This window comes from Coturnix japonica, chromosome 1, assembly GCF_001577835.2.
Source record: "Coturnix japonica isolate 7356 chromosome 1, Coturnix japonica 2.1, whole genome shotgun sequence".
Lineage (NCBI taxonomy): Eukaryota > Metazoa > Chordata > Aves > Galliformes > Phasianidae > Coturnix > Coturnix japonica.
In genome coordinates, this window is record NC_029516.1 from 161,561,797 (window position 1) to 161,586,863 (window position 25,067).

General features: G+C 38.5%; 1 protein-coding gene across 2 annotated transcripts in view; it reads left to right on the forward strand.

The window, feature by feature from the left end:
• The window catches only part of CWF19L2 (CWF19 like cell cycle control factor 2), a 50,074-nt gene that overhangs the window by 20,522 nt on the left and 4,485 nt on the right, over positions 1 to 25,067 (forward strand). For both annotated transcript variants that reach the window (XM_015852225.2, XM_015852226.2), the window contains exons 11-15: positions 7,439 to 7,564; positions 8,549 to 8,686; positions 21,711 to 21,923; positions 22,534 to 22,650; positions 24,910 to 25,065. In XM_015852225.2, the coding sequence (XP_015707711.1) occupies positions 7,439 to 7,564; positions 8,549 to 8,686; positions 21,711 to 21,923; positions 22,534 to 22,650; positions 24,910 to 25,065 (750 nt within the window). The remainder of the gene's footprint in view (positions 1 to 7,438; positions 7,565 to 8,548; positions 8,687 to 21,710; positions 21,924 to 22,533; positions 22,651 to 24,909; positions 25,066 to 25,067) is intronic.

A 25,067-nucleotide genomic window follows, 5' to 3' on the forward strand; every position in this document is an offset into this window, starting at 1 on the left:
GGTGGTTCTTCAAGCAAAATAACATGGTAGAATACATACTATCAGAGAGTATTTAAAAGATGAGAGTGAGGTTCTGAAAAGCAGAAAAGCAAATACTGACTTTTCTATTACGTACTTGAGAGAAACTGTAAGGAAAACGTGAATGACTACAGCATAGTCAACCTTCATTTGAATAACAGTTTTCCATGAAAATGCAGCTGCCTTCAGTCTGATATGATTCATTCAATGACTATATTTAAGCTATAAGGAATAAAACAGCATTTTATTTATATTTTTTACAACATACAGCAAGAAACCTCAAAATCTGCTAAATATATATATATTCTAATGAAGCATGTGTGGTACTTCTGTGAAGACTGTTGGGCCAGGTATCCCTAGAGCAATCATCTGCAGTTTTGGTAGGCATTGTGTTTCGCTTTGCTGTGTGTGTCTGACTAACACTGTGCTGCTTTAAGGGAGACGTTTTCTTTCTAGGCTACCTGTTGCCTCCAGGCAATGATAACACTCTCCAGCCCATTACACATCTCACAGATGGAAGGAATGTTGCAAGGGAAGGAAAAGATGCTTCTTAATTTAGCTCCTTTTATCTTAGAGTGAAAATCTTTTATAGTATCAAGAACATAGTACTCAGTTGTGGTTTTATGAGTATAAAACTTATGCTGTAGTTAATAAGGGTGAACAAGACATGAAGGAGAGGCGAAATACAGTCAGTACTTCTGATGTGATGTTTAGGAAAATGAAACAACAATTCCCCAGGCCCTTAAAATTAGCATCCAAAATTGCAGGTGTGCCATTGTGTTCAATTTCTTGTTTGAGAATAGAGGATATAAAAGCAATTTATTTTTCTGCAGTAAAAATATTTGCTTTTCAAAGCATACCTGTAAAATATGTTAATTCTATGGAGTTGAGTGGACTTTCATTGTGCCATAGCCAGTGTAGGAGTTAAATTCACTTGTAGTAAATCTCTTCAACTTACGTACATTTAGGATAATTAAAAATTACTTAAAACTCTTGGAAGGTTACAGCTGAAACACATGTGAGAATTAGAATGTTCGGGTCTAACAACCCCTGCTAAATGTACAGTAAAAATCTGTGATTTCATTTGGGGATTCAAATAATGTGGGGATACAGTAAAAGATTTTGGCCAGCTGCCTCTCAGATATTTTCAGTGCGTTTTAATTTCTAATCGCTGCTGTTCCATCACACGTGAATCTCCTGTGCGGGATGGCTGTGCCACAGTGTCTGCAGCAAAGGCTTTTCTCCGTGCAGTGCTGAATAGTTATAACTAGATCAAGGAATAATAAAGTAGGCATACGTTCATAGAAGAACTTAAACAGCATTAGAGTGTTCTTCTTAAAAAGAATGGGTATGTGCAGCTTCTGGTGAGAGTATTTCCGGAAAACTCTTGTTCATGTCAGCTGCTGAAGGTTAAACAATTCTTTATACGACAAAAACATATTAAGGCAAACTTTCTTAACTTCCTAAATGTAATTTTCAGGAAATTGAGTTTTGTATTTAAAAAGTACTGGAGAAATTGTATTAGTAACTAAACGAAATAAAATATCATACCAGTTTCAGTACATTATCGCATTCTGAGTCTTATATTACATTTCTGTCTTTGATAAGATGAAACAGAAATTTGCAGCCTTAAGAATCAATATGCTGCACGACCTTTCTTTTTTATGGTCTGAGTGTTTATGTTTTGTATCTGGTGTTCTTGCTATAGAAACAATATACCTAGTCATTATTATTTTTATTTCCTGTATTATTACATCCTGTGCCTGCAGTGGCACTTTTGCTCTGTTTACAAGACTCTTTCAAAATATAGCCAACAATTTGAAATATCACACAGCATCTTCAAACCTTTCACTAGAGCTATATTTGCAAGGTTATGTGGCTTGTTGACACCTGATGTTGTTCTTCCTAGACTTAATCTCTTCAGTTTTTCCTGGTAGGCTCTTATTATAGAACATAGTGCAAACTGCTGTCAGGTACATGTATCTAAGTCCTAATCTTAATCCCAGAAGCTGGTAATAGAAAGCCTTCTGATTTTGATTTTAGGTTGTATGCTTGTTTACTCTGTTCATGAGATGTTATTCTAATCATCTTATCTCAAAGATGCTCTAAGTACTGAGAGCAAATAGAACATCTGTTGATTGGAGGCGTTCAGTATCAAGAGGAAATGAATAAGGCGGTCAGGTTCGTTATTCTGAGCAATGAGCAGTTGAGATAAAATTCCATTTTTCAGAATACAAAATCAAAGAATTGAATTTAAAGGGCAGACAGTTTTATAATTATAAGACAAAATTACATTTTTATATAACATGTTATTAACGGATGTCACTAATTGGATTAAAAAAAGAGATAAATTAGTAGTTATGTGTCTGATCCTTTTGTAATAATGAATGTTTTCACTTATGAATTAGGAGCTAAGATATATATATATTTTCATCTCATGTTGTATATATAAATCTAGCAGAACCTAATGAAGATATTCTTCTGTAGGATGCTTTGGTCTGGTGTTACAGCCTGCATTAGATTTTCCCCTTTTCTCCTTCGTTAAATGCAAGGTGCTGATTATTCTTCATCATCTAAAACCAACAATCAAACAAAAGTTTTAGAAGTCTTCCTGTGTTTATCTGATACTTCTGGAAGTTTATCAGTGATGCTGATCTGTGACCATTTTAACTTCTTGCTGTGAGATCCAAACCTGGGTCTTGTTAGGAGAATGCTGTATCTATCAGTTTATTAGGTATTGCCTTTGAAGTGGGCGGTTCTGGTATTCACAACAAATGGCAGACCCTGAGGAGTAGCCTAGGTGCTTTGAAACGTAATAGACACTCAGGGTAGTGAATACACTGGTGAGCTCTGCTGATAAAAATGGCAACAAATAGAGGCAGGCTTGAGCCTGAGCAGGGCTGCCTCACCCTGGAATACTGTGTCCAGTTCTGGGCTCCCCAGTACAAAAAAGACAGGGATCTCTTGGAAAGAGTCCAGCGGAGGGTCACTAAGATGGTGAAGGGCCTGGAGCATCTCCCCTATGAGGAGAGACTTAGGGAACTGGGTCTGTTTAGCCTTGAGAAAAGAAGGCTGAGAGGGGACCTGATTTAGGTTTATAAATACCTGAGGTGTGGGGGCCATAGTGGTGAGGCTGGTCACACTTCAGTAGTGCGTGAGGACAGGACTAGGGGTAATGGGATGAAACTACAGCATAGGAAGTTTGCATGAATGTGCACAAGAACTTCTTTACAGTGAGGGTGACGGAGCACTGGAACAGGCTGCCCAGGGAGGTGGTGGAGTCTCCTTCTCTGGAGATACTCAAGACCCAACTGGACTCCTACCTGTGTGACGTGGTGTAGGGAGCCTGCTTTGGCAGGGGGGTTGGACTCGATGATCTCTAGAGGTCCCTTCCAACCCCTACAATTCTGTGATTCTGTGATTCTGTGATCCTTCTGGAAACTCAAGTGATCCTGTGTAACCACAATCTGAGGAGTCAGAAAAAGATCAGTTGAAAATGGAGAAAGCAATTGAAAATAATAGGAGACAGAGGATGGAAGGAACAGCCAACTGTAATCCAGCATGCTGAGAAGTCCTTTAGGCCAATTAGAGATGATGGATTCAAGGCATTTCCACTGGCCATGAACTGTAAGAGAAATAAACAAATTAGTTCAGCGCCTGATATATCTGCGAGCAAAGAGCTGGTGTTATGGTTGTGGTTTGTCTTTAAGTTTGTTAAACTCTTCCTGTTTTTGAAGACATGTGCAGGATTTGTTTTTCCCTTGTTATGGTGCTGGTAACACTCCAGTGTAGCCCTTAGTAAGGATGTGCAGACAACTTGTTTCATGGAGTCTACAGCTTTTTGTTTGCTCAGTAATTAAAAAGAGAAAAAAAACCAAACAAGTTTGTTTTTCAGCTCTCCGCTCTGCAATATATTGCCTCTTAAAATGTAGTTTATTCTCTTGGACTGCTAATACTGAAACCCAGTTCCAATTAAGCAGATACTGTCTCGGATGATTGCCCAGCTTACTCCCTTTGTTTAGGCACTCGAATGTCTGTTCCTGCATATACGGTGGCAGAGCTTTTTCCATTTCCTCCTGTTAGATTATAGAATAAGCAGCATCTCTGGAGAGTTCAAAAGTGCTTCATGGAACTGTGTTTTATTTACTTATTTAATTTTAAGCATTTATCTTTCCCATTGTTTTGTTCACTAAGTTGTTAATTACTCTGCAGCATCTTGTATATTTTTGAGAACTGCTTTGTACTTTGCATGTTTAATCGGCCTGAACTAGAAATTCAGTTCCCTTCATTAATGGCAACAAAGAATTCCAGTCTTGTTCAGTAAATTCACCCAAACATTGCTTGCAAGGGATGTAAGTTATATTGTCTGTGTACTGATCATCACCTGGCTCAGGAATGGTGACTGAGCCTCTTCTGCAGTTGCAATTTTAACATGTAATAGTATATGTAGTATTTAATATACTTCAATATGTATTCTAAAAGTTCGTAATGTACTTTTGTTCATATTGTAGCAGGACAAGGGGAAATGGTTTTAAGTTGAAAGAGGGAAGATTTGTGTTGGATGTTAGGGGGAATTTTTTTACTAGGAGAGTAGTGACGTCCTGGAACAGGCTGCCCAGGGAGGTTGTGGATGCCCCGTCCTTGGAGGTGTTCAAGACCAGGATGGACGGGGCCCTGGGCAACCTGATCTAGTAAAGGTGTATGTTTGGTGGCCCTGCCAGGCAGGGGGGTTGGAACTACATGATCCTTTAGGTCCCTTCAAACCTGGATCATTCTGTGATTCTCTGTGATTTAACTGTAAGATGTTATTTATCTGACAGTAATTATTCAGGAAAAATTAATGCATTGATATGACAATTTATTTTGTACTTATAATATAGCAGAACATAATTGAAGTTATTTGGAAAGCTGAGAGATTTAAAGTAAGCATTGTAACAGCATGTAATGCCATGCCACTTTATGAAGGGATACATATACTTTCAAGATACTAAAAGCAAGTTAAAACAAGCAAAATCCATTCTCAAAGTGAGTCTCTCTATATAAAGCACAAGAATGCTTTACATGTTGTGTAAATGGGAGCCAGCTGAAATTTGCCCTGATGGCTTCATCTGACTTCTTTGTACTGGTTACCTGCTTGTCATATAGAGAATAGTTGGACGTCTTGATTTGCACTGCAAAAGTGAGGTCTGCCTTTAATGGTACGGAAATGGGAAGTTTAGTATATCTACACAGTTTTTTCTCCATAGCTTCTACACTTGTGTGCCCATTCCTGTAAAATATAAGCTGTGTGAGCCAGCATACTTCAGTATCTCTAGAACATTCTGATCTGATAGTGGTTTCTGGGACAGGCTTTCATTAGGGAGGAATGGCACATGCAAAATAGACACATCAGTTGGTTAGTGGAAAATAGCTTCAAATTGAGATTAATAAGGTTGTTTATAGAACTTGACAAAGGCTGTGCTAATATCACCAGACTTAGTGATGTCCCCCTTGTTGCTCTAATTTCATCACCTGACTTGCCTAAACATCTTTGTTGTCTGGTGTGTAATCAAGAAGCTCTCACATTTTTATTTTTCTGGTGAACAATTTCTGCCTTTCCTCTACTTATTTTAATGTATAAATGTATCTCCCTGTTTATCTATGTCTTTATTTGAACTCAGCACCCCTGTGCTGTGGGAAAGTACTGTTGTCCCACTTTTGGAAAGTGCTGTGCTAAGCTGGCTCCTGACATGATATTCATCATGCAGCTCAGCTGTCAGAGTGGTGACTTCCATCCCAAATCAATCTCACCAAATGAATCCTTCCTATCTCCTCTTTACTCCTGTACAAATATTGCAGGTCTCATCTTCCTCTTTCCCTCCTTGTTTGGTGGGTAGATAAATCCTAGGAGGTGGATTTATAATCTTCTTGAGCTGCACTGAAGTTAAGTCTTCCACACAAGTGAATTATTTTCTTCCAGAACATGTTCATGAAAGGATGTCAGTTTTTTTTCTGAATGAAACCTATATCTTTTGGAGTGTTGATGAGCAGCTGACTTGAAATATGACAACTAGGGATAAAGGTGCAGGATAAAGGTACTTTGTCTGGGCTTGGTTGTGGAAAAGATACTGAGCTACCCATCTCTGGTGAAATGGGGACAGTTTGGGATGTACTCAGAAGCATAACACAATGTGTCTCTAGAACTTCACTGGTAGATCTTGGAGTCTGTTACAGTCTCAGGTGTGAAGGTCTGGAGTCCAGGGAATTAACTTTTCTGTCCAAACTAAGATGACCTCATTTGTAAATAGGTCCTTGATGCAGGAGTTTGGTACTGGCTTTATAGTTCCGAAAATGTTCAGTACAACAAGGAATTACATTATCTGTCAAAGTGTTTCTACAAGGGAGTCTCCTCGGTGTTCATATGAATGATAGAGACTTCGCTATTTTCCTATTGCTGGCTGACAGATTGAGCTGAAACCAGTGGTTGGTATCATGCTACATGGGTTCTGATAAAGTCAAATCAGCATTACCAGTAGTTTTGGTTTTAACTTTTATAACTATATCTGATGGTAAGGACCACTCTGTAAACTTCTTTCCAGTGAGGTGCTGGAACACGCTGCTGAGAGAGGCTGTGGTTGCCCCATCCCTGGAGGTGTTCAAGTCCAGGTTGGATGGGGCCCTGGGCAGCCTGGTTGAGTGTTAGATATGGAGGTTGGTGGCCCTGCCTGCAGCAGGGGGTTGGAGCTTGGTGATCCTTAAGGTCCCTTCCAACCCAAGACATTCTGTGATTCTATGATTGTTTAAATAAAAGTCTGATCTCATGGGATATATTCAGAAGTAATAGTCAATGTTTAGACTATCTTGCTTGCCAAATTTTGGAGAAACAAACTAAAAAAAACCAAAACAAAACCAACCCCCCAAAAAAACTCAAGCCAACCAACAATTCAACAAATAAATACCCAAGATAAAACAAACAACTCCCACCCCATTCAAGAAACAAAACCAAAACCAAAGCCCAAACCAAAATCACCAATAAAAAACACAGCAGAAGTGGTAAATTGCCATAGCCCTTCAGATGTTTTTCAGGAGTACACCATTGGGTTGGTTGTGTAAATTAATTCAGTATTCTCTGGTGAAGGATTCAGAAGCATTGTGTTCCTCCTGGGGATGAGATTTTATGAGAAAGAATCAAGAATACAAGGTTAATTCCATTTACAAAAACATGTTTACTCTGGACTTGACTAGTTGGATTCATTTTCAATATCCTGTTCATTTTCACTATGTGTTTAATATGATAGTTCCTTCTTATAATTCAAACAAACATGCAACAAGAAAGTAATTTGTTCTTTAATCTTTAGGGTTTAAATTGTTTATTTAATGTGGGATTAGGTGTTTCTTTTGTCTTTGTCTGTTTTAAAGTGTATCTTAAAACCTGTTACAGGCCTCACGCCAACAAGAAGATGAGCAAGTGATCCTTGTCAGAACAGATCAGAGTGGAAGGGCATGGCCTGTGACTGCAGGAGCTGAACCAAAGGAGCCTAAAGGAGGACGGAGAAAGAGACAGATGGTAAGTTTAAAAAAAAAAGTGAGTATTAAGGAGTGTAATTCAAAAATGATTTTGTAGATGTCCTTGTGTGGTGCAGTAATCAATGAGAGTGTCATATCAGAATGTCAATAGGTAGTTAAAAGTTCCCTTCAGATAATGGTTGTAATTAAGTGATAGAGTACATATTTATTAAGCATATATTAAGTTTATTCTCAGACTTACATTTCCCTAGAGAATTTAAGTGTACTATCAAGTGTCTTTTTTTTTTCCTCCCCAGATTCTCACAGTCTCTTAGCTAAGCAGTTTATATTACATAATGTTTGTAAATAGTAAAGTTTAGCAGAGCTGAATACTTCCATGACTATTTTCCCTTTCTTCCTGATAAAAAATGCTGGTGATGGTAATAAAAATTATGACCTAACCTTAACAGAAAAGTGTTTGGGGGGACAGAATCTTAGGGCAGCATTCAGTACCTCTATATTTTTAGGGTGTATGTTTTTGTTTTGGGAAAACACCCCCTTTGGCATATGGTTAATGACCATATCCTACCATATCCTTCTTCAGTATTTAGCTTAGACCTGCTCTGAAGGACAAACTGTTTTGCAGTGCACTCTGAGGTGGCAGAGGTATCACATTTATACACATTTTCAGTAGTGTTTGTAATTGCTTGATTTTTTTAAAAACTACAGTAGATAATGGAATTTACACTTTAGATGTTCGTTCCATCTTGTGAACTGATCAGATGTTTTAGTGAATTACTCTGCATCTTTCCAGACTTGGTAAGCTCTGTCAGCCTGAGGATGTAGGAGTTGTAGGCAATATTTTTATTTAGGCATACTGAAACAACTGAAGAAAATGGAAAACTTTCCTTTCCAAAGTTAAATGAAGCAGCAAGCCCAGTTGTTTCAGATGTGTTTAGCTTGATCCCTCATTCTTTAAACTTGTTGAAATTATCAGGGTCTGAAGCTTTCTCACCAGATTAATATTTATTTTCATTGTTTTTAGGTCACGACTCATGTAGATAAAGAAAGAGTAAGATATTTTCAGGATGATGATAGTATGAGCATGCAGGATTTAGTCAGAAAAGAGAAAATGAGAACAGCGGAGGATCAGAATGCATTGTTCATGCGTATGGCATCAAAGGTAAGCTATGTGTTTTTGAGCATTTCACTATCAGAAGTATTGAGAAGACAGTAGAGTCTCACTGTGCTAGGTTTGTTGCTTTGACATTCTCAAAGTCATGGAAACCTGTGTGTATGCAGAAAATATGATGGTTCGGTTCCTTCACAAGCTGATTGTTCTGCCTGTTTTTTTTTAAACTTTTGAGGTAAATTCTTTTAGTGTGCTGTACGTTTTTTTTTAAATACCTGACAAAGTCTGTTTTCCCCAAATCAATGATGACTAAGAGCAGCTTTTTTTAGTGCTTAGAGTCCCGGAAAGTACCATAAAAGTGGTTTTGTATTTGTTTGGTGTCATTTTTATATTCTCATTCTCATGGTGTTACTTGAAAGAGTCAGAAAATGTCCAGCGGGAAATATTTAATCTGTTGTGATAAACCTTCTGGCAGGAAGTTCTTCTGGAGAGGTTATCAGAGCTTTACATAGTAATGTGGTTTATGCTTCCAATGCAGCTGCTTCTGGTACCTCTCATTCTCTCTCACTGGCATACTGGGTGAGAGGGAGGGGAAAATGCCCTTGAGATTTGGTTTGATCAGAGAAAGAGATGTGTTGTTGCCAAAAAATGACGTGTTTTGTTTCCTTCTTTACTCTCCCTGCTCAAAAAAACCCAAATACCTAATGTATAAAACTTTGCTTGAAAACCATTCTAATAGTGCAAGATGTTACTTATAATTACATATATGTCATCACCATGCAAACATGGAAAAGTGAATGAAAATATAAGGACATAGTAAGACTTCATACTGTTTTCGTACGCTAAAAAGAATAGCAAAGAGAAATAGTCAGCATTTAACTCAAAAAACTTATTCTTTGTATTGTCTTCTCTCTTTGAATTATTTTCTTTAGATAGGTATCTTTCATCAGAAACAGTGGCACTTTGTGTATTTATGGAATATATATATATGTGTGTGTAGCTGGATTTTAAAATAAATGATTCAAATCTGAGTATTAAAGGTAAATTCCTAAATCATTATTTAAACTGAAATGATCATTGGTGTGCTTAGTTTGTCATGTGTTTTTTCTGATGCTTTCACTTGACTGCATCCATAAAATGGTTCGCGGGCTTGTTTAAATTTTTGTGGACTGATATTTTCATGTGTCTGAAAAGAATAACTGGTCTAACTTGTTCTTGCTGGGTTTGGTAACAGTAGAACTCTCTTCAAGGCACTTGGAAAGAAGCTATTAGATCTTGGTAGTGGTAATTGCTCCCCAAACCAGAAACATTCATTTATTTGGATTCTTCTAAACTCACCTGAAATTTCTAAAACAAGTAGAAACTATTTTTGTATATGTATTTATTGATTCTAAGTTTTTTTTGCTTCAAACTGTAAAGAACACTTGCATCTTCAGTTACCATTTTTGTACTGTTGTTGCTGTACTAGGTAATTATTAGTGTAAGGATTAGGTTGTATGCAGGGAAGAATGAAAAGCATGGAGGGAGGGAGGGAGATCAAAGGCTTCTGTATTATTTAGTTTTCTGAGTCTCCAAAGGGAAAATTCTGATAGTTTTTCTTTTAATTTGTTATTTTTGCATGTTAATTTATTTTGGTTCTTTTTTTCCTTTCAATCTTGAAATGTTGCAAATCCTCTTAGTTCTTGAGGACTGAATGCTTCTTATAAGAACAGTCATACTGGGGATTCACTCAGCCCATTAATCGGTTTTCAACTGTGAGGACATACGGTGTAAGAACAAATCACATTTCTAGTGATGCATCTGTGTATTTTTCTGGCTTTTAGCAATATCAAAAAGCCCCGCAATACCAGCTGTAGCTGGTACTTCTCTCTGCTTTTTGTTTATGGATTGTTAGGATAATTAGCGACTGGACCGAGCATCTCCTGTTATTTCCTTTCAGCAACTCCTTATCTCCTATTCTATTATCTGTCCCTACTGCTAAAAGGTATAAGCTAGAATTATTCAATTTGAAAACAAAAAACACAAGAAACCCTGAATCATGTGTGCATAACATTTTTGGTAAGCAATCTTGTCTCTACAGTCCATTCCTTAAAGTTTTAAGTTATTTTCATTAAGTTATTTTCATTGAAAGGTTTTCTGGGATATTGCTGGAATTTTATCCAGGTAGGAATGGCACAGAAATGGCTGGGCATTGGCTTTTCTAAAAATAGAAATTCTTTACAAATGATCATAAACCTTGGCAACTAAACTTCTGCATACATATGGTAGAGAAAAATATAGTGTAATATAGTCTTTATCCTCTAAAGAGAAGGTTTGTTTGTTTTTAATAAAGAAAAGTATTATGTGGCAATAGAAGATGATAGTGCCTTCTATTAGGATACAAGCACCACAGCAATAACAGGTAAAAAAGAAGGAAAATTGGCTCACCCCTCCTAATGACCAACAGCAGCCCAAGAGGAGTACAGTCCCTATCCAGAGAGATGCTGCTTCCTCATTTGCTAATCCATAAATGAAGGTGAGGAGGGCTGGATCCAGGCTCCAGCCCTTCCAGTCACTCACGTGCATTGTTTGCACCAGAGCTCCCTGGATTAGCCACACCTTCTCACCTGGTGCTCAACAGCTCAGGCTGCGACCTTGCAGTTCTGCTGCAGAGAAGATGCTTGCAGGCTGTTAAGAAATTCTAGCACTAAATGTTAACTGCAAATACATACCACTGACAAAACAGTTTACGGGAGAGAATGCTTTCCCAAAATGGGATAAAACTTTTGTTATAAATAAGTCCAAGGATGGCTGAACAGAAAAGTAAAGTGCTTGCTGCATCTAGGTAAGAGGAATGGAAAGGAGCCTGAGCTTAGCAAGCTATAGAAGCAAGCTTTGATAAGAAAGATTGAAAAATGTTCTTGAGGGAATTATATTGAGTCAATATTTTGAGTTCGCTGAAACCAAAAAAACAGGGATTAAACTCTCTGTATGTTGCCTGCAGAAATGTGTTAAAAATAATCCATTGAGGTGTAAATAGAGCGTTTAGGAAAGGTAAATGCTTGATAGAAGAACTAGTGAACTACTTGCATTTGAAGAGCAATTCAGGGATCTGGGGCTATTAAACTTGAAGAAGAGGTAGCTCCTACAGCTGCAGTGAGAAAAGTGTTGGTCTCTTTCCTCAGTCATTTTATTGGGTGACAAATGATAAGATATGAGGAAACAGCCTCAGGTTGTACGAGGAGAGGTTTAGACTGGATATTAGTAAGAATTTCTTCATGGTTAGCAAGGTTGGGCACTGGACAGGGCTGCCCATGGAAGTGGTAGAGTCATGATTCCTGGATGTATTTTAAGAGACGTCTGGATGTGGAATTTAGGAACATGCTGTAGTGGCAGACTTGATCTTGAAGGCCCTTTTGTACGTAGATGTCTCTGAGAAATGGTTAAAACTATAAAGCGATTCCTTTGCATGAGGGATTATCTATGGGGAATAAATGATTAACTGTCTCAATAGTATCACTGAAATGGGATTTAGTTCAATTATTTAAAAATCCATCATTTTAAACCCAAACTTGAACTTGAGAAGAATAATGACAAATGACTGAAACCAAGTGGTCACTCAAGTGCTCTGAAAACAGTGAGAAGAGATGTGGCTGAATGAGGAACTGAGTGCAGCCTTTACTCATTCATGGTGCTGGGGACCAAAGGATGGCAATGGCAGTAGCATTCTTTAAATGGAAAATAGAAGGCAGGAATAAATGTTTAATTTTTTATTATAAAAGGAGATTACAACTGCACTCCATAATCATCTCTTCTGTTGGACATGTACAGAAACCATCTGGAAGGAGGGATCCTTCTGACATATTGTTACGTAGTCATTCAAGTGTGTTAATACTCGAGCTCACTATAAAGAACTGAGGAATTAAAAACAAAAAGCGTTATGAAACACATATCTGAACTGATTCTTGAGATTCACTTCAGGAAGTCACTGGAGACAAGTATGTATTTGAGTGGTGTGAGTCATCTGTCCTATTTTGAGTGCCTGCTGAATGATTTTATGGGTATAAAAGGAATTAAGAAAATTAGTTTAGACACATAAGATTGTGCTGTAGTCCTCTAAAATACAGAGATCTCATCATAGGTATCTGGACAGTAAGTTCAGATGAAAGTCAGGACTGATGCATATGGAGTAGTGATAATCATAGACGCATTGAGGTTGGAAAAGACCACTAAGATCATCCAGTCCAACTGTCAACTCATCACCACCATACGCTCTAAACCTTCCTGACAGATTTACCCTTTCTGTGACTGCCTACTACAGCTTAGGCCATTACTTCTCATCCTAAATGAATGATAATGATGAAGCTGGGAGAAACTCAACTGCACATGTAACACCACAGGCTGTTACTATTTCATTTGAGAGTAGTTGTGAGCCTGCAAACATCATCTCAGGACCAGTGTCATTGAAAAGATAAGCACAACTTAGGGGATTTTGAAAGATGGGAATCAATGGTGAACTTAAAAAAAAGCATGTAATGCTAGTATAGTGTACCAGTGATGCTTCCATACTTGAAGGATACCCTGTGGTTAAAGACACAAGCTTTTTTCAGCTTGGTTGGGGAAAAGGCAACTGGTAGAATAGAAGTCACAATTAGAATGAAAATTGTTGTAGAAAGCAACTGCTTCTTTATCAAATGGAATGTACAGTGGTCATGGACCAGAGTTTGACACGATAGAGGTTTTCATTCAAGCAGAAAATGAGGGAAGTGGTAGAACTTGTATTGTAGAGCACAGGATAATTTGGAGGCTGTGAGCAGGAGCAGAGAGGATGTGGCGATTGTAAGCTACACTTTCACTGGTAATTATTGAGAATGGAAATATGAATACAGTTGTGTCTCAGGATTTCCACATGCTGAGAGAGTTCTCCTCCACATGAGAACTGCTGAGAGCTGCAGATGTGTAGGAGTTTCTCCCTGAATGTTTTAGCTGTTGCTGGAGTTTGATTTTTGTAATGTAAAATAGTCAGAATGCAGTACAGTGTACAGCTGAGTTCAGTGTTCTCCATTCCATTTGTTTGTTTCTTTATTTGTTTTAGGATAATATTTCTTAGTAACATTAGAAGAATGTTTCTTGGTTTATATATCTGGTTTCTTTAGTTTATGATGGCTCTGAAGTTTGCAGTGACTTTGGATCTGCTGTGCTGTGGTTCTCTTTTCATAAGAGACAAAGAGGAGCTACATCACATGATTTTGTTAGAACGAGCTTCACGACCAGCTCTTGGCTAAATCTTGGAAGAGAAATTGGAGATCTGTTGAGTAATTTCATTCATCTTACTGTCTAAATGAGTTAGAGCAGGTGCTTAAAGAACATCTTTATGTCAGTTACTGCTCAAGGTGAGCTTATGCTTTAAGCTCTGTAAATGTATAATTGCACTGTGTTTTTAGTTGTCCAAATCATAATTCATAGTGCCAAAGATCTGCAGTACCATGCAATCTCACATTTAAGTTTCATAAAAAGGAGCATTATACATTCTAGTTTCTCTCCTTTGTTAAGGTCTGGAATGCTTTAATCGTTCCTGTATAGTTTATCACTACAAAATGTGATGATTTTCATCCAGTGGTGATTGCTTCTTCGACTTAAATTAAGAAGCTGACTATAGGCATGCTCAGGTTTCCATATATATATCTCTAGGTAGAATGTGTTCTTGGCAGCATTATAAGGTCAGCATTACGTTGAAGCGTTGGTTTCTGTATTTATAAGCCTGTACTGCGCTGCACATCTGTGTTGTTATTTGGGAGCTCAGCGAGACAGTCTTCAAAAAATCTTGCATCTCTCCTGTGTTGATTAAGTAAGTAAGTTCAGCAGGAACCCCAGCAACCAAACATCTTATGTCAGTTTTAGTATGATAGCGTGGCACACTACTTTGACACATATAAATTATTTTCTTCTCGTGGGTAGCAAACATATCAGTAAAGATGAATCTGCCATCCTTCAGAAGAACAATGGGAAGAAACTGCTGAAGGTCTGCAAATGATATCCTGCATAGGATGGGAGAAGGGAGATCCTATCTGTTAAAAATCTGCAGAGTAATTTCATTCATCTTACCTGTCTGAACTGTTTTTGTTGAGTTATTGTTGTGATTTCTTAGGTGTGGCTACTCAGAGGGAGATAGCACTACAGACAAGACAGTTGCTTGTAAAGAAAGGAATACAGGGCGTATTTTTACTACAATCCCATTGGAAAATAAAGGTAGATATGAAATTATTTCATGCCACAGTCCCATTCAACTTCACAGACTTAATATGCTCAAGTCATAGTTGTCCTAACAAATCCTTTATCCACCCATAAAGTCTTCCTTTCTCAGGAGCTCCCCAAGGTCAGACAAAAGAGGTACACTGTCTCCATGCTAGTTATTTTAGTCTGTTGAGCCTAGGTTTTAAATTAAGATGAAAAGCAAATTCCAGCGTTTTCAGTTTGCTTGTGCTTGTTGTTTGTGTTCTAGATCTGCATTTAATACAACCCTGTTGGTCTTAGCATTTTCTTGCACTGCTTCTTTTTGGCTTTAGTTTGCAACAGGTTGGCATGGACTTCAGTTAACTTGTAAGTACAGCCTCTGCCACAGCTGTCTTATGCATGCTAATATGTTCAACTTAGAAACATAATGAAAAATCCCCATATCTTTTACTTTCAGTGGTGGAGAAGTTTTGTTTTTTGTTTTTGTTTTAAGTAACAGGAACAAAATACCCAACACTGATCTTTTCGAAAAATGAGTATAAGCAGGCTTTAAAATCTGATTCTTTCAAACCAGAAGTTTGAGGTATTTCTGCTTTTTACTTTCTTCAGCAAGGAAAACAGATTTGCGTCTTCCTGCTTCTTACTGACCAAAGGATACCAAAAAAGCTAATAAATAAATAAATAGAAAAAATAATTATATATATACATATATATATATATATATATATATTACTGACAGTTTGATAATACAAAGTATATGTGAAGTATTCAGTTTTTACTACTGTTAGCTTTAAGCAACTTCTCAGTAGTTCCTTCTGCCCTTGACTGTTACAAGTAGTTCAATTTTCCCAAATTCATGCTGTTAAAACGTACTTAATCCTTTCATTTCATCAATAGATGCTTGTGGGTGTATGGAGACTGATTTCTGGAACGGCGCCTCAATAGAAATTACCTTTTACTTGGATGCAGAAATTCTACTCGGGATTTTTCTTTTTGTTGTTGCTTTTATTAAGTTTTACAAAAAGCAAGAAAGATTCATTTGTATTAATTTGTATTGCTCATCAGACCTGTTCAATCTTGACCATGAACTAATTTTTCTGCAGTCATTTCTATAACATGAATTTAAATGCTTAACACGTTTATTTAAAGTACAAAATGGCATTAGTAATGCTGGCTTTTATTACATATTTACTGAAGAGATGTGCTGGTGTTATGGATTTCCAAAAAGGGAATTTGTGTGTTGCCTTTCTCTGGTTTGAATCTGTAAAATGGCAAATTGCTTTCAGCCTTACCATTTTCTCTTGCTGTGCGAACCTGTCTATTGTACCTATTTGCATTTCCATCGTCATAAATCAAAGTAAATGTCTGCAAGCACCTTATAAGCTAAAGTGAAGGAATGCAGGATGCTGCTCCTGCTGTTAGGTACTAAAACTTTTGTTCTTTCTGCACTTGGTGAAGCCCTTCAAGGGCAATGCTTAATAGACGTGATAGTATTCTTACAAGGCTCTGTGCATTGTTGCATTTTACATTCACTTGAAGATGTATGCATGCACGTTGTGTACTGTAGAAACCTGAGTGAAAAAATTCCATTTGTTGTGTTCTGTGTTCCACTAGGCTTCAGTTGAATGCAGTAAACAGCTTTCTGTGTGTATTGCTTGGACACTGAGCTAAAACAGTTCATTGGAACCAAATCTGAGTCATGAGAGCTAGGTTAGAAAAGAAAACCCGGGAAAATGAGGAACTCTATGGATGCAGCATGTTAAACATCTGTGTAAATGTTTTGTGTTCTTTATGAATTATGTGAAGTTTACCAGGTAAAGTACAAACGAAGAGACCTCACTGTGGTCTTCCAGTGTTTGAAAGGGGCACGTAAGCAGGAGGGGGAATGGTTGCTTATGTGGGTGGATAGTGACAGGACAAGGGGGAATGGATTTAAACTGAGGCAGGGGAGGTTTAGGTGAGATATCAGGAGGAATTTTCTCACACAGAGAGTGGTGATGGACCGGAACAGGTTGCCCAAGGAGCCTGTGGATGTCCCATCCCTAGAGGCATTCAATGCCAGATTGGATGTGGCTCTGGGCAGCCTGGTCTGGTGGTTGGTGACCCTGCACATAGCAGGGGGTTGAAACCAGGTGATCATTGTGGTCCTTTTCAACCCAGACCATTCTGTACTTCTATGATTCTATGGAGACTTGTGCAGGACAGAATGTTTTGTGCCTTAACCGTAGATGGATAACCGTAGAGTTTACCGTGTTATCTTACTAGGAAAAGAAGTTTGGGAAATGCCTTTATGAGGCATTATTCATTGAATTAAACCTACCAACCCAGTTTCTGTGGTTATAGGGAGGTTGGAGTTACAGTAACAAAATTAACATGATAAAGTTTTATCTTAACGAAGCTTGAGCAAATACAGTTTGAGATGAGAGACTTATTTCTATGGTGATTTTGTTGCAAACAGTGTGTTTAAATTTAAGTATGGTGACATGTTCTTTTGTCACTCAGGTTTACATTCTAAAATAATAGTTTATTCTTTTTTGCAGTTTCCCAAAATATATTATGAGTACAGCATCCCACAAATATTAACACTGTCATTTAAAGTTGAAGACGTCAGCGTTGCCATGGCAATTTAAAATCAAACCGATACGTTTTATACAATCTATAGAGGCTTTTTTGCAGATCTTCCAAGCAGATGCACCTTTTTTTTAGCTTATATGGAAGTGACTTTAATTGTGATTGTGTTAAAAAACAACAGAAGCAGAAGTTCAATGCTTAAATACAGAATAGAATGAGAAAATAAGCTGAAGGTAAATCTGAAAAAAAAATAAATCTGAAAAAATGCAGGTATATTTTGCTACCACTCTAATTGTGCTTAATGGAATTAGAGGAAATTTCAGAGGAAATCTGAAGAGGAAAAGCTGCAATCAGTGTATTATGTAGGAGTAATCCCTGTTGATTAGGAGTTCTGTGACTTGAGGTTTACTTTCAAATGGTATTAAATTCTTTAGTAGGGCTTTCTTTCCATAGGGTGCACTGACGAGCAAGTATTACCAGCAGAGGGAGAGATAGGAGGCACAGTGCGATTCAGATTGAATATGGAGGCTGCCAGCAGTGTGTAAGACTCCGGGGGTTTTACTGTAGCAATAAGAAAAACAGAATCAATATAAAATTAAACTGACATACAGTTCCAGTTTTCTGAACATGTGTTGGCAGAAAAATGAGGCTGAGTACAGGTCTGTGAGAGTTACTTTCATAAGCAGCCCCATGCCAAGATGCCTGCTGGCTTCAGTAATGTAAAAGGGGGAAAAAAATAATCAAATGTTGCATGAAATGAATATTATATAATGAAATTACTTATGTAATATAGTAATTAGCATGATTAGAAAGAATATATTAAAGATTTCGTTAGCAAATACAGCACAATGTTGTAGCTTTTCCATATCAAATCATTCTCATTTATGCATTGCCAGATGCTAATATGTTCTTGAGTTCCTGTACTGAGTGGTCAGATCTCTCTCTCTCTCTCCTATTTATTTTCCTGGGAGTCTGCCATGTTTACACTGTAGTAGAGCTGTCTAAATGAAAATGTAATCTCCTGGATGAAATTTCGGTGTCTTCCCTCACTATTCCTGAACATTTGTATAATGCAGACCTTTCATTGGCCAGGGCAAGCAAAATAATGATGCTATCTCTGTTAAATAAGCCCAAACTGCTCCTGGCTTTGGTAAGCAGATCCTCTGTGAGATGGATGGGAGAAATTTTGTAATTACATGCCATGAATTGCAGGAGACTGGTGGTAGGAGGTGAAAGCTGCCTGTGTATTCTCTGGGTGATCGTTACTTGCCAAAGGAGAAGGAAAAGTTGGGAAGTAGAGTTGACCTATGAGTGAAGAACGTGGCCCATGGGAAACAAAACATGAGGGACTCTCTTATGAGGGTGTCAGATTAGCTCTACTTTTTTGGCCATTGTCTGGTAGAAACAACAGTGTGAGGTATGTTGTCTTCATGAGTGTCTATTTCTAATATTAACTTTAAGCTAGTCAGTGATATTCCTAGGACATCCAAACCTGAAGTGCTACATAAGTTATCGCCTGTTTCTCTGTGAAGTCCAAAATACAGAATGCCTGCATAAGTAGCTTCTTGCATGGCAAGGGAATTAAATGCACTGACTCCCACATTTAACAGGTGCAAACACTTGTTGCAGTACAGGGGCTTTCCAGCAACACCTTGGTAGGGTTTCTCCTTTGAATTTGTACTCAGCTGTGTGTTTTGTACAGAAGAACATATTTATGAAATAAATCAGTTTTTAAATGACTGCTTGCTTCCCTTCTGGCATTTAGGAGAACACTGTCTTCCTGTTCTTTCAATTACCCCAGTAACTTGCTGAGAGAGTTTTGTTATAGCCAAGTAATGCAATTGGCAAAGCATACCAGGCACCTTATTATAAGAGTTGAAATTTTTGGAGAGAGAACTTCAGTTTTCTTCCTGAATAACTATATATACATATATATTTTAATCTAGTATTTAGAATAGTAATTGAAGAATACTATCTATTCTGCTGTAGTGGTAGCTGCATTTTATTGTATTTCAGTGCTGTGTGACGTTGTAGGGAACCCGCTTTGGCAGGGAGGTTGGACTCAGTGTCTCTTGAGGTCCCTTCCAGCCCCTGAGATTCTGTGATCCGTGTGTGTCCCTTCCAACTGTGATTTTGGGATTCATTATCTTGTTTGTTTCTGGTAAAGACTCTGTAGTAGAGGTAATCTGAACCTGATCTGTACATGCTCTCTCTCTAAATGCCCCTTTGCTGTGGCTTCTCTCACCAAAATACTTCTTTGGAACCTATGTTTTCTTGTTCCTGTTTATCAAACAGTTTTGTGTTTATTTTATTGAGTTTCTTGACTTGCTTAGACCAGTCTTGTAGAGCAAAATGTGTCACCTCGTAAAACAAATTGAGTTTTCCAGATTAAGTTTTGTATTTTTTATTATTCAGTTTTGTTAAAATGTATGTCAGGGAATAATATTTTATGATTTTATGATAGTATTTTATGGTTAGCATCTCTAAATTTGCTTGCTGTAAAATGAACCATTAGGATGTAGCTTGGCAAATTTTTGTCTTGTAAATGCCATTTAATATTGCTATTCCTCACTGACCTTCATGGTTTCTACTGGTATAAACTCTTCTACACATCTTTCTGTTTCCCAGAAATATCAAAAACTTTGAGGCATTCTACTGTCTCATATGCAGGTAGACACCAAGTGGAACCCAGGCTGTCGTAGAAACTCGCACTGACACTTTGTATGTGTTCATTACAGAAAGTCCTAAAGTATTGAACGAGTGATGTATGCATGTGATTCCACTTCTGTATAAAGTCTGTTGGAATAGAAGACATTATTGATTTTTTTCTGCCCTTTCCCTTCACTTTGAAGACTTCTAATATTGAATTCTGAACAGCTACAGATAGATTTTCAGAAGGCACTGAGAGATCTCTCTGGTGCGCCACCTGTTCTTCTGGTCTCCAACTTTTACCAATGATCTTTTTGTTATGTTTTGTTTGTTTTTCCTTCCCCGCCCCCTCCCCCCCCTTCTTTTTGTTGCATTTATAGCTTATAATTATTAAGTTTCCTAAATTGCTCTTATTTTATTGATATCACTCAAGGTTATGTATGTATTCGACTTCATGTTATTCCAGACCTACTCTTAAGTTTGAGTCACTGAATTTTAACTGAAGAAAAATACAGTTGCTAAAGGACATCATCATCATTTCTTTTTGGTCTTACTGAGTTACCATTTGAAATGTAGCAATCTTGTGTTGTTCATTACTATGCCAGGAGAAAACCAAATCTGGTCTTTAGACAGTATTTTAATAACGGTTACTGCTTTTAAGATGAGCCTTCTGTTTTGGGCTCTATGTGTCTTGTATTCAGCACTTTATCCACTGTTGAAGAAAGACGTCAGCCAGCCTGTTTAACAAGGTGTATATTAATTTCATCAGCAGATAGAATTCTTGACTTGTGTTCCTGTTGTGTAAGGAAGGGACTTGCTTACTGGGATCCATAGAGTATTTTTAAGTGTTTGTGGAGAGTTCTGTTACGTTAAAGAGATCATGCTTAGCAAAACAGATATTTCTGTGACTTTTCAGGTATTTTCTTCTAATTTTCTGAGCTTTCTTTTAAATAAACGGATCCTACCTGAAATGTAACAAATATCGAACAGACAAAACAAAACAAAAAACAAAAGAAAAAAGGAATTATTCAGCCTTTTTTTCTGTACATTTAGTTGTGTTGGTTATCCCTATCCAGGAACAGATTCATTCAAGAAAGAGAAAGTACTGAAAACAAAGATGACATCTTCAAAGAGTGGCTTAGAGTTGTTCACCTGAGAAGAGTGTTGGCATGTTTTCACAGAGCATGAAGATGAGGCATAGATTCACAGCCTAGCTATTTTACAGTGCATGATTTAGTGGGCAGTGGTAGTTGTAGTAGGAAAGGAAGAGGAGGGGAAAGATTGAAATAGAATGTATGATAGTACATGATTAAATGAAGATAGTACATCTATTTTAAGTTGGAGTTTTGCCAAGGTACTTGTGACTAGCTCTTAACTTGTGATGGAATATAGTGATATACTCCTCTTCCTGTTGTTAAACATCTGTACTTTAATACCTGAGCTGTCTGAAACAGGGCATGATTGCTCTCAGGAGATGTGTCTGATAATAGTATGGTTTGCAGATGCCGTATGGAAAAGAGTAGTGCTGCTTCTGCTACACACTTTATCCTTTTTGTAGTAAAGGATATTACAAAGAGCAAAGTATGCTTTTTTCCTAACTTATTTATATTTAAATGCAATTTTTTTTTGTCTGTCTTTTCAGCTTATGGAGAAAACTGACAGAGACTACTACACTCTGGATGATATGTTTGTTTCCCAAGCAGCAAAAAAAGCACGCCTTGGGGAAGAAGAAGAAACACAAAGAAGAAGAGCAATACATGAGCACCAGCAGCTTGCTGCACGCATGGAAAAGTGTCCTTACTGTTTTGATAGCGGTGAACTTTCTAAACATCTTATTATTGCAATTGGTACCAAGGTAAGAAAATAGCGATTTAGCACAAAATTAAATGTAAAAAAGAAAGAATAGTGGAGTGATTGAGTTAAAGAGCACAGTTGCTTCTTTATTTGATTATTCTGCCTCTTATACTCCCTGCCCTTCCAGTTGATTTCAAGAATTCCTCAAAGATTAGGGAGAAAAAGATATGAATCTGTTGTGAACTGCAAAGCTAGTCTTTGATATCAGAACTTCTGATTTGTGGAAAACATAAAGCAATAATGAAAGATCTAAGTAAATACTGTAGGTGGATTTGTGGAAGGCTAAGTCATACTACACTGGAGGAAATTTGAACTGATAAAGATCTGTATCTCAGTGATTTCAAAGAAACCCAAGTGGAGGATTTCATTCTTAAGCTTAAAATCCTTTGGAATAAACAAAACCAAACCATCCTCATTTTGTTAATTCTTTTAAAATATGTATAAATATTTGGATTTATAGCAGCCCTTGCTGTAAATACTTTGCTGTAAGTAGAAGATAATGTCTTCTATTGGTTTGAACTGTAGCAGATGACGTATTTCTTCAACTTAGCGATGAGAATATTTTAAACACTAGAATAATAGGCACTTCAGTTTTTGTTCACTCTTCATAGGTATACTTGTCTCTGCCAAGCAACCAGTCCTTAATTGAAGGTCACTGCCTGATAGCTCCTTTACAACACCATACTGCAGCCACTCTTTTGGATGAAGAAATCTGGGAAGAAATCCAGGTCAGATAAGAAACTGTCTCATGTTCCAACAGCTTTGTAAAATAATATTGTTTTGAATGACACGGTACACGCTTGAAAAGTAGGTACATGAGAATCTAATGAGATTTAACAAGGCAAAGTGTAAGGTGTTGCATGTGGGTCAAGGCAATCCCAGATATGAGTTCAGACTGTGAGTAGAACTTATTGAGAGCAGCCCTGCCAAGAAGAACTCGTATGTCCTGAAATCTTGTTCCATCAAGATCACTGCTTTCACAGAATCACAGAATCACAGAATTGCCCGGGTTGGAAGGGACCTCAAGGATCATGTAGTTCCAACCCCCCTGCCTAGCAGGGCCACCAAACATACACATTTACTAGATCAGGTTGCCCAAGGGCCCGTCCAACCTGGTCTTGACCACCTCCAAGGACGGGGCATCCACAACCTCACTGGGCAGCCTGTTCCAGGACCTAACCACCCTTCTAGTAAAGAACTTTTCCCCTAACATCCAACTAAATCTTCCCTCCTTCAACTTAAAACCATTTCCCCTAGTCCTGCTGTATATCAGCCCTTTTGAAGAGTTTACTCCCTCCTGGGAGTAAGTTCCCTTCAGGTACTTGAAAGGCTGCAATGAGGTCACCCCGCAACCTTCTCTTCTCCAGGCTGAGCAAACCCAACTCCTCAGCCTGTCCTCATAGGGGAGGTGCTCCAGCCCCCTGATCATCTTTGTCGCCCTCCTCTGGACCCTTTCCAAAAATCTCCATATCTTTTTGTACTGAGGGCTCCAAACCTGGACACAGTACTCCAGATGGGGCCTCACAAGAGCAGAGTAGAGAGGGACAATCACCTCCTATCCCTGCTGACCACCCTCTCCTGATGGAGCCCAGGATCCCATTTGGCTTTCCGGGCTGCCAGAGCGCACTGCTGGCTCATGTTAAGTTTCTCATCTATTCAGGACCCTAGGTCTTTTTCAGCCGAGCTGCTCTCAAGGACAACTCCCCCAGCCTGTACAGGTGCCTGGGGTTCTTCCGGCCCAAAGTGCAAAACCTTGCACTTTGCCGTGATTGAACCCTATTAGGTTCACCCGAAGCCCAGCTTTCCAGCCTGTCAAGGTCCCTCTGAAATGGCATCTGTTCCCTCCACCGTATCGACTGCACCACTCAGCTTGGTGTCGTCAGCAAACTTGCTGAGGGTGCACTCCATTCCCTCAATCGATGTCATTAATAAGATGTTAAAGAGCACCGGTCCCAAGAACAGACCCTTGAGGGACGCGCTCGTTACCGGCCTCCACCTGACATAGAGGCATTGACCACCACCCTTCTGTCCTGCGGCCTTCAAACCAATTGCTTTATCCATCTAGTTGTCCACCCATCAAATCCACCTCCCTCCAATTTGGAGATGAGGATGTGATGGGGGACCATGTCAAAGGCCTTGCTCAGGTCCAGGTAAATGACATCGGTTCGCCTTCCCTTCAACCACCAACTGCCGTACTCCATCATAGAAGGCCACAAGATTAGTTAAGCATGACCTTCCCCTGGAGAAGCCATTGGTGGCTGTCTCGGATCACATGCTTGTTCTTTATGCGATCAAGCATGTTGTCCAGGAGGATCCTGTTCCATAATCTTCCCAGGCACACGAGGGTGAGACTCACCGGCCTGTAGTTACCCGGGTCGTCCCTGCTCCTTTCTTGTAAATGGGAGTGACGTGACCTCTTCCTCCAATCATCCGGGACCTCACCCTGACAGCCACGACTTCTCAAATATGGATGGAGAGCGGCTCAGCAACTCACCTCAGCCAGCTCCTTCAGGACCCTGGGATGCACGCCATCTGGCCCCATAGACTATACTCATTCAGTCCTAAGGAGGCACTCTCGGACTTGCTCCTGCCCTTACAGTGGGGAGCGGATTTACCCTCCTTGGTCCCCACATGGAAGGTATGGGGTGCAAGACTTAGGGAGTGAAAAAGACTAGAATCCTGGCCACCAGTGAAGACCGAGGTGAAGCATCATTCAGCACCTCAGCTTTCTCTTCATCTGTTGAAGCCATTCTCTTTTTAAATTTACCAGAGTAGGTCGCCCATTTTGGCCTGTCTCTTCTGGGCCAATGTACCTGTAGAAGGTTTTCTTATTGTTTTTCACATCCCTCGCCAAGTTCAGTTCTGCCTGCTTTGTTCCATTTTATTATGATTTTCTAAGGAATTTTATATCTATTAGTGAAATAATATATTTTATCTGGAAGCTTTGAAAAGCTAATTCACATTATTCATTCTTTTTCTTTTAACAGATGTTTAGAACAGCACTGGTGAAAATGTTTGAGGCTAAAGGCTTGGACTGTGTCTTTATGGAAACAAATATGAGTATGAAGAAACGATATCACATGGTATACGAATGCATTCCTCTTCCAAAAGAAGTAGGAGATATGGCTCCAATCTACTTTAAGGT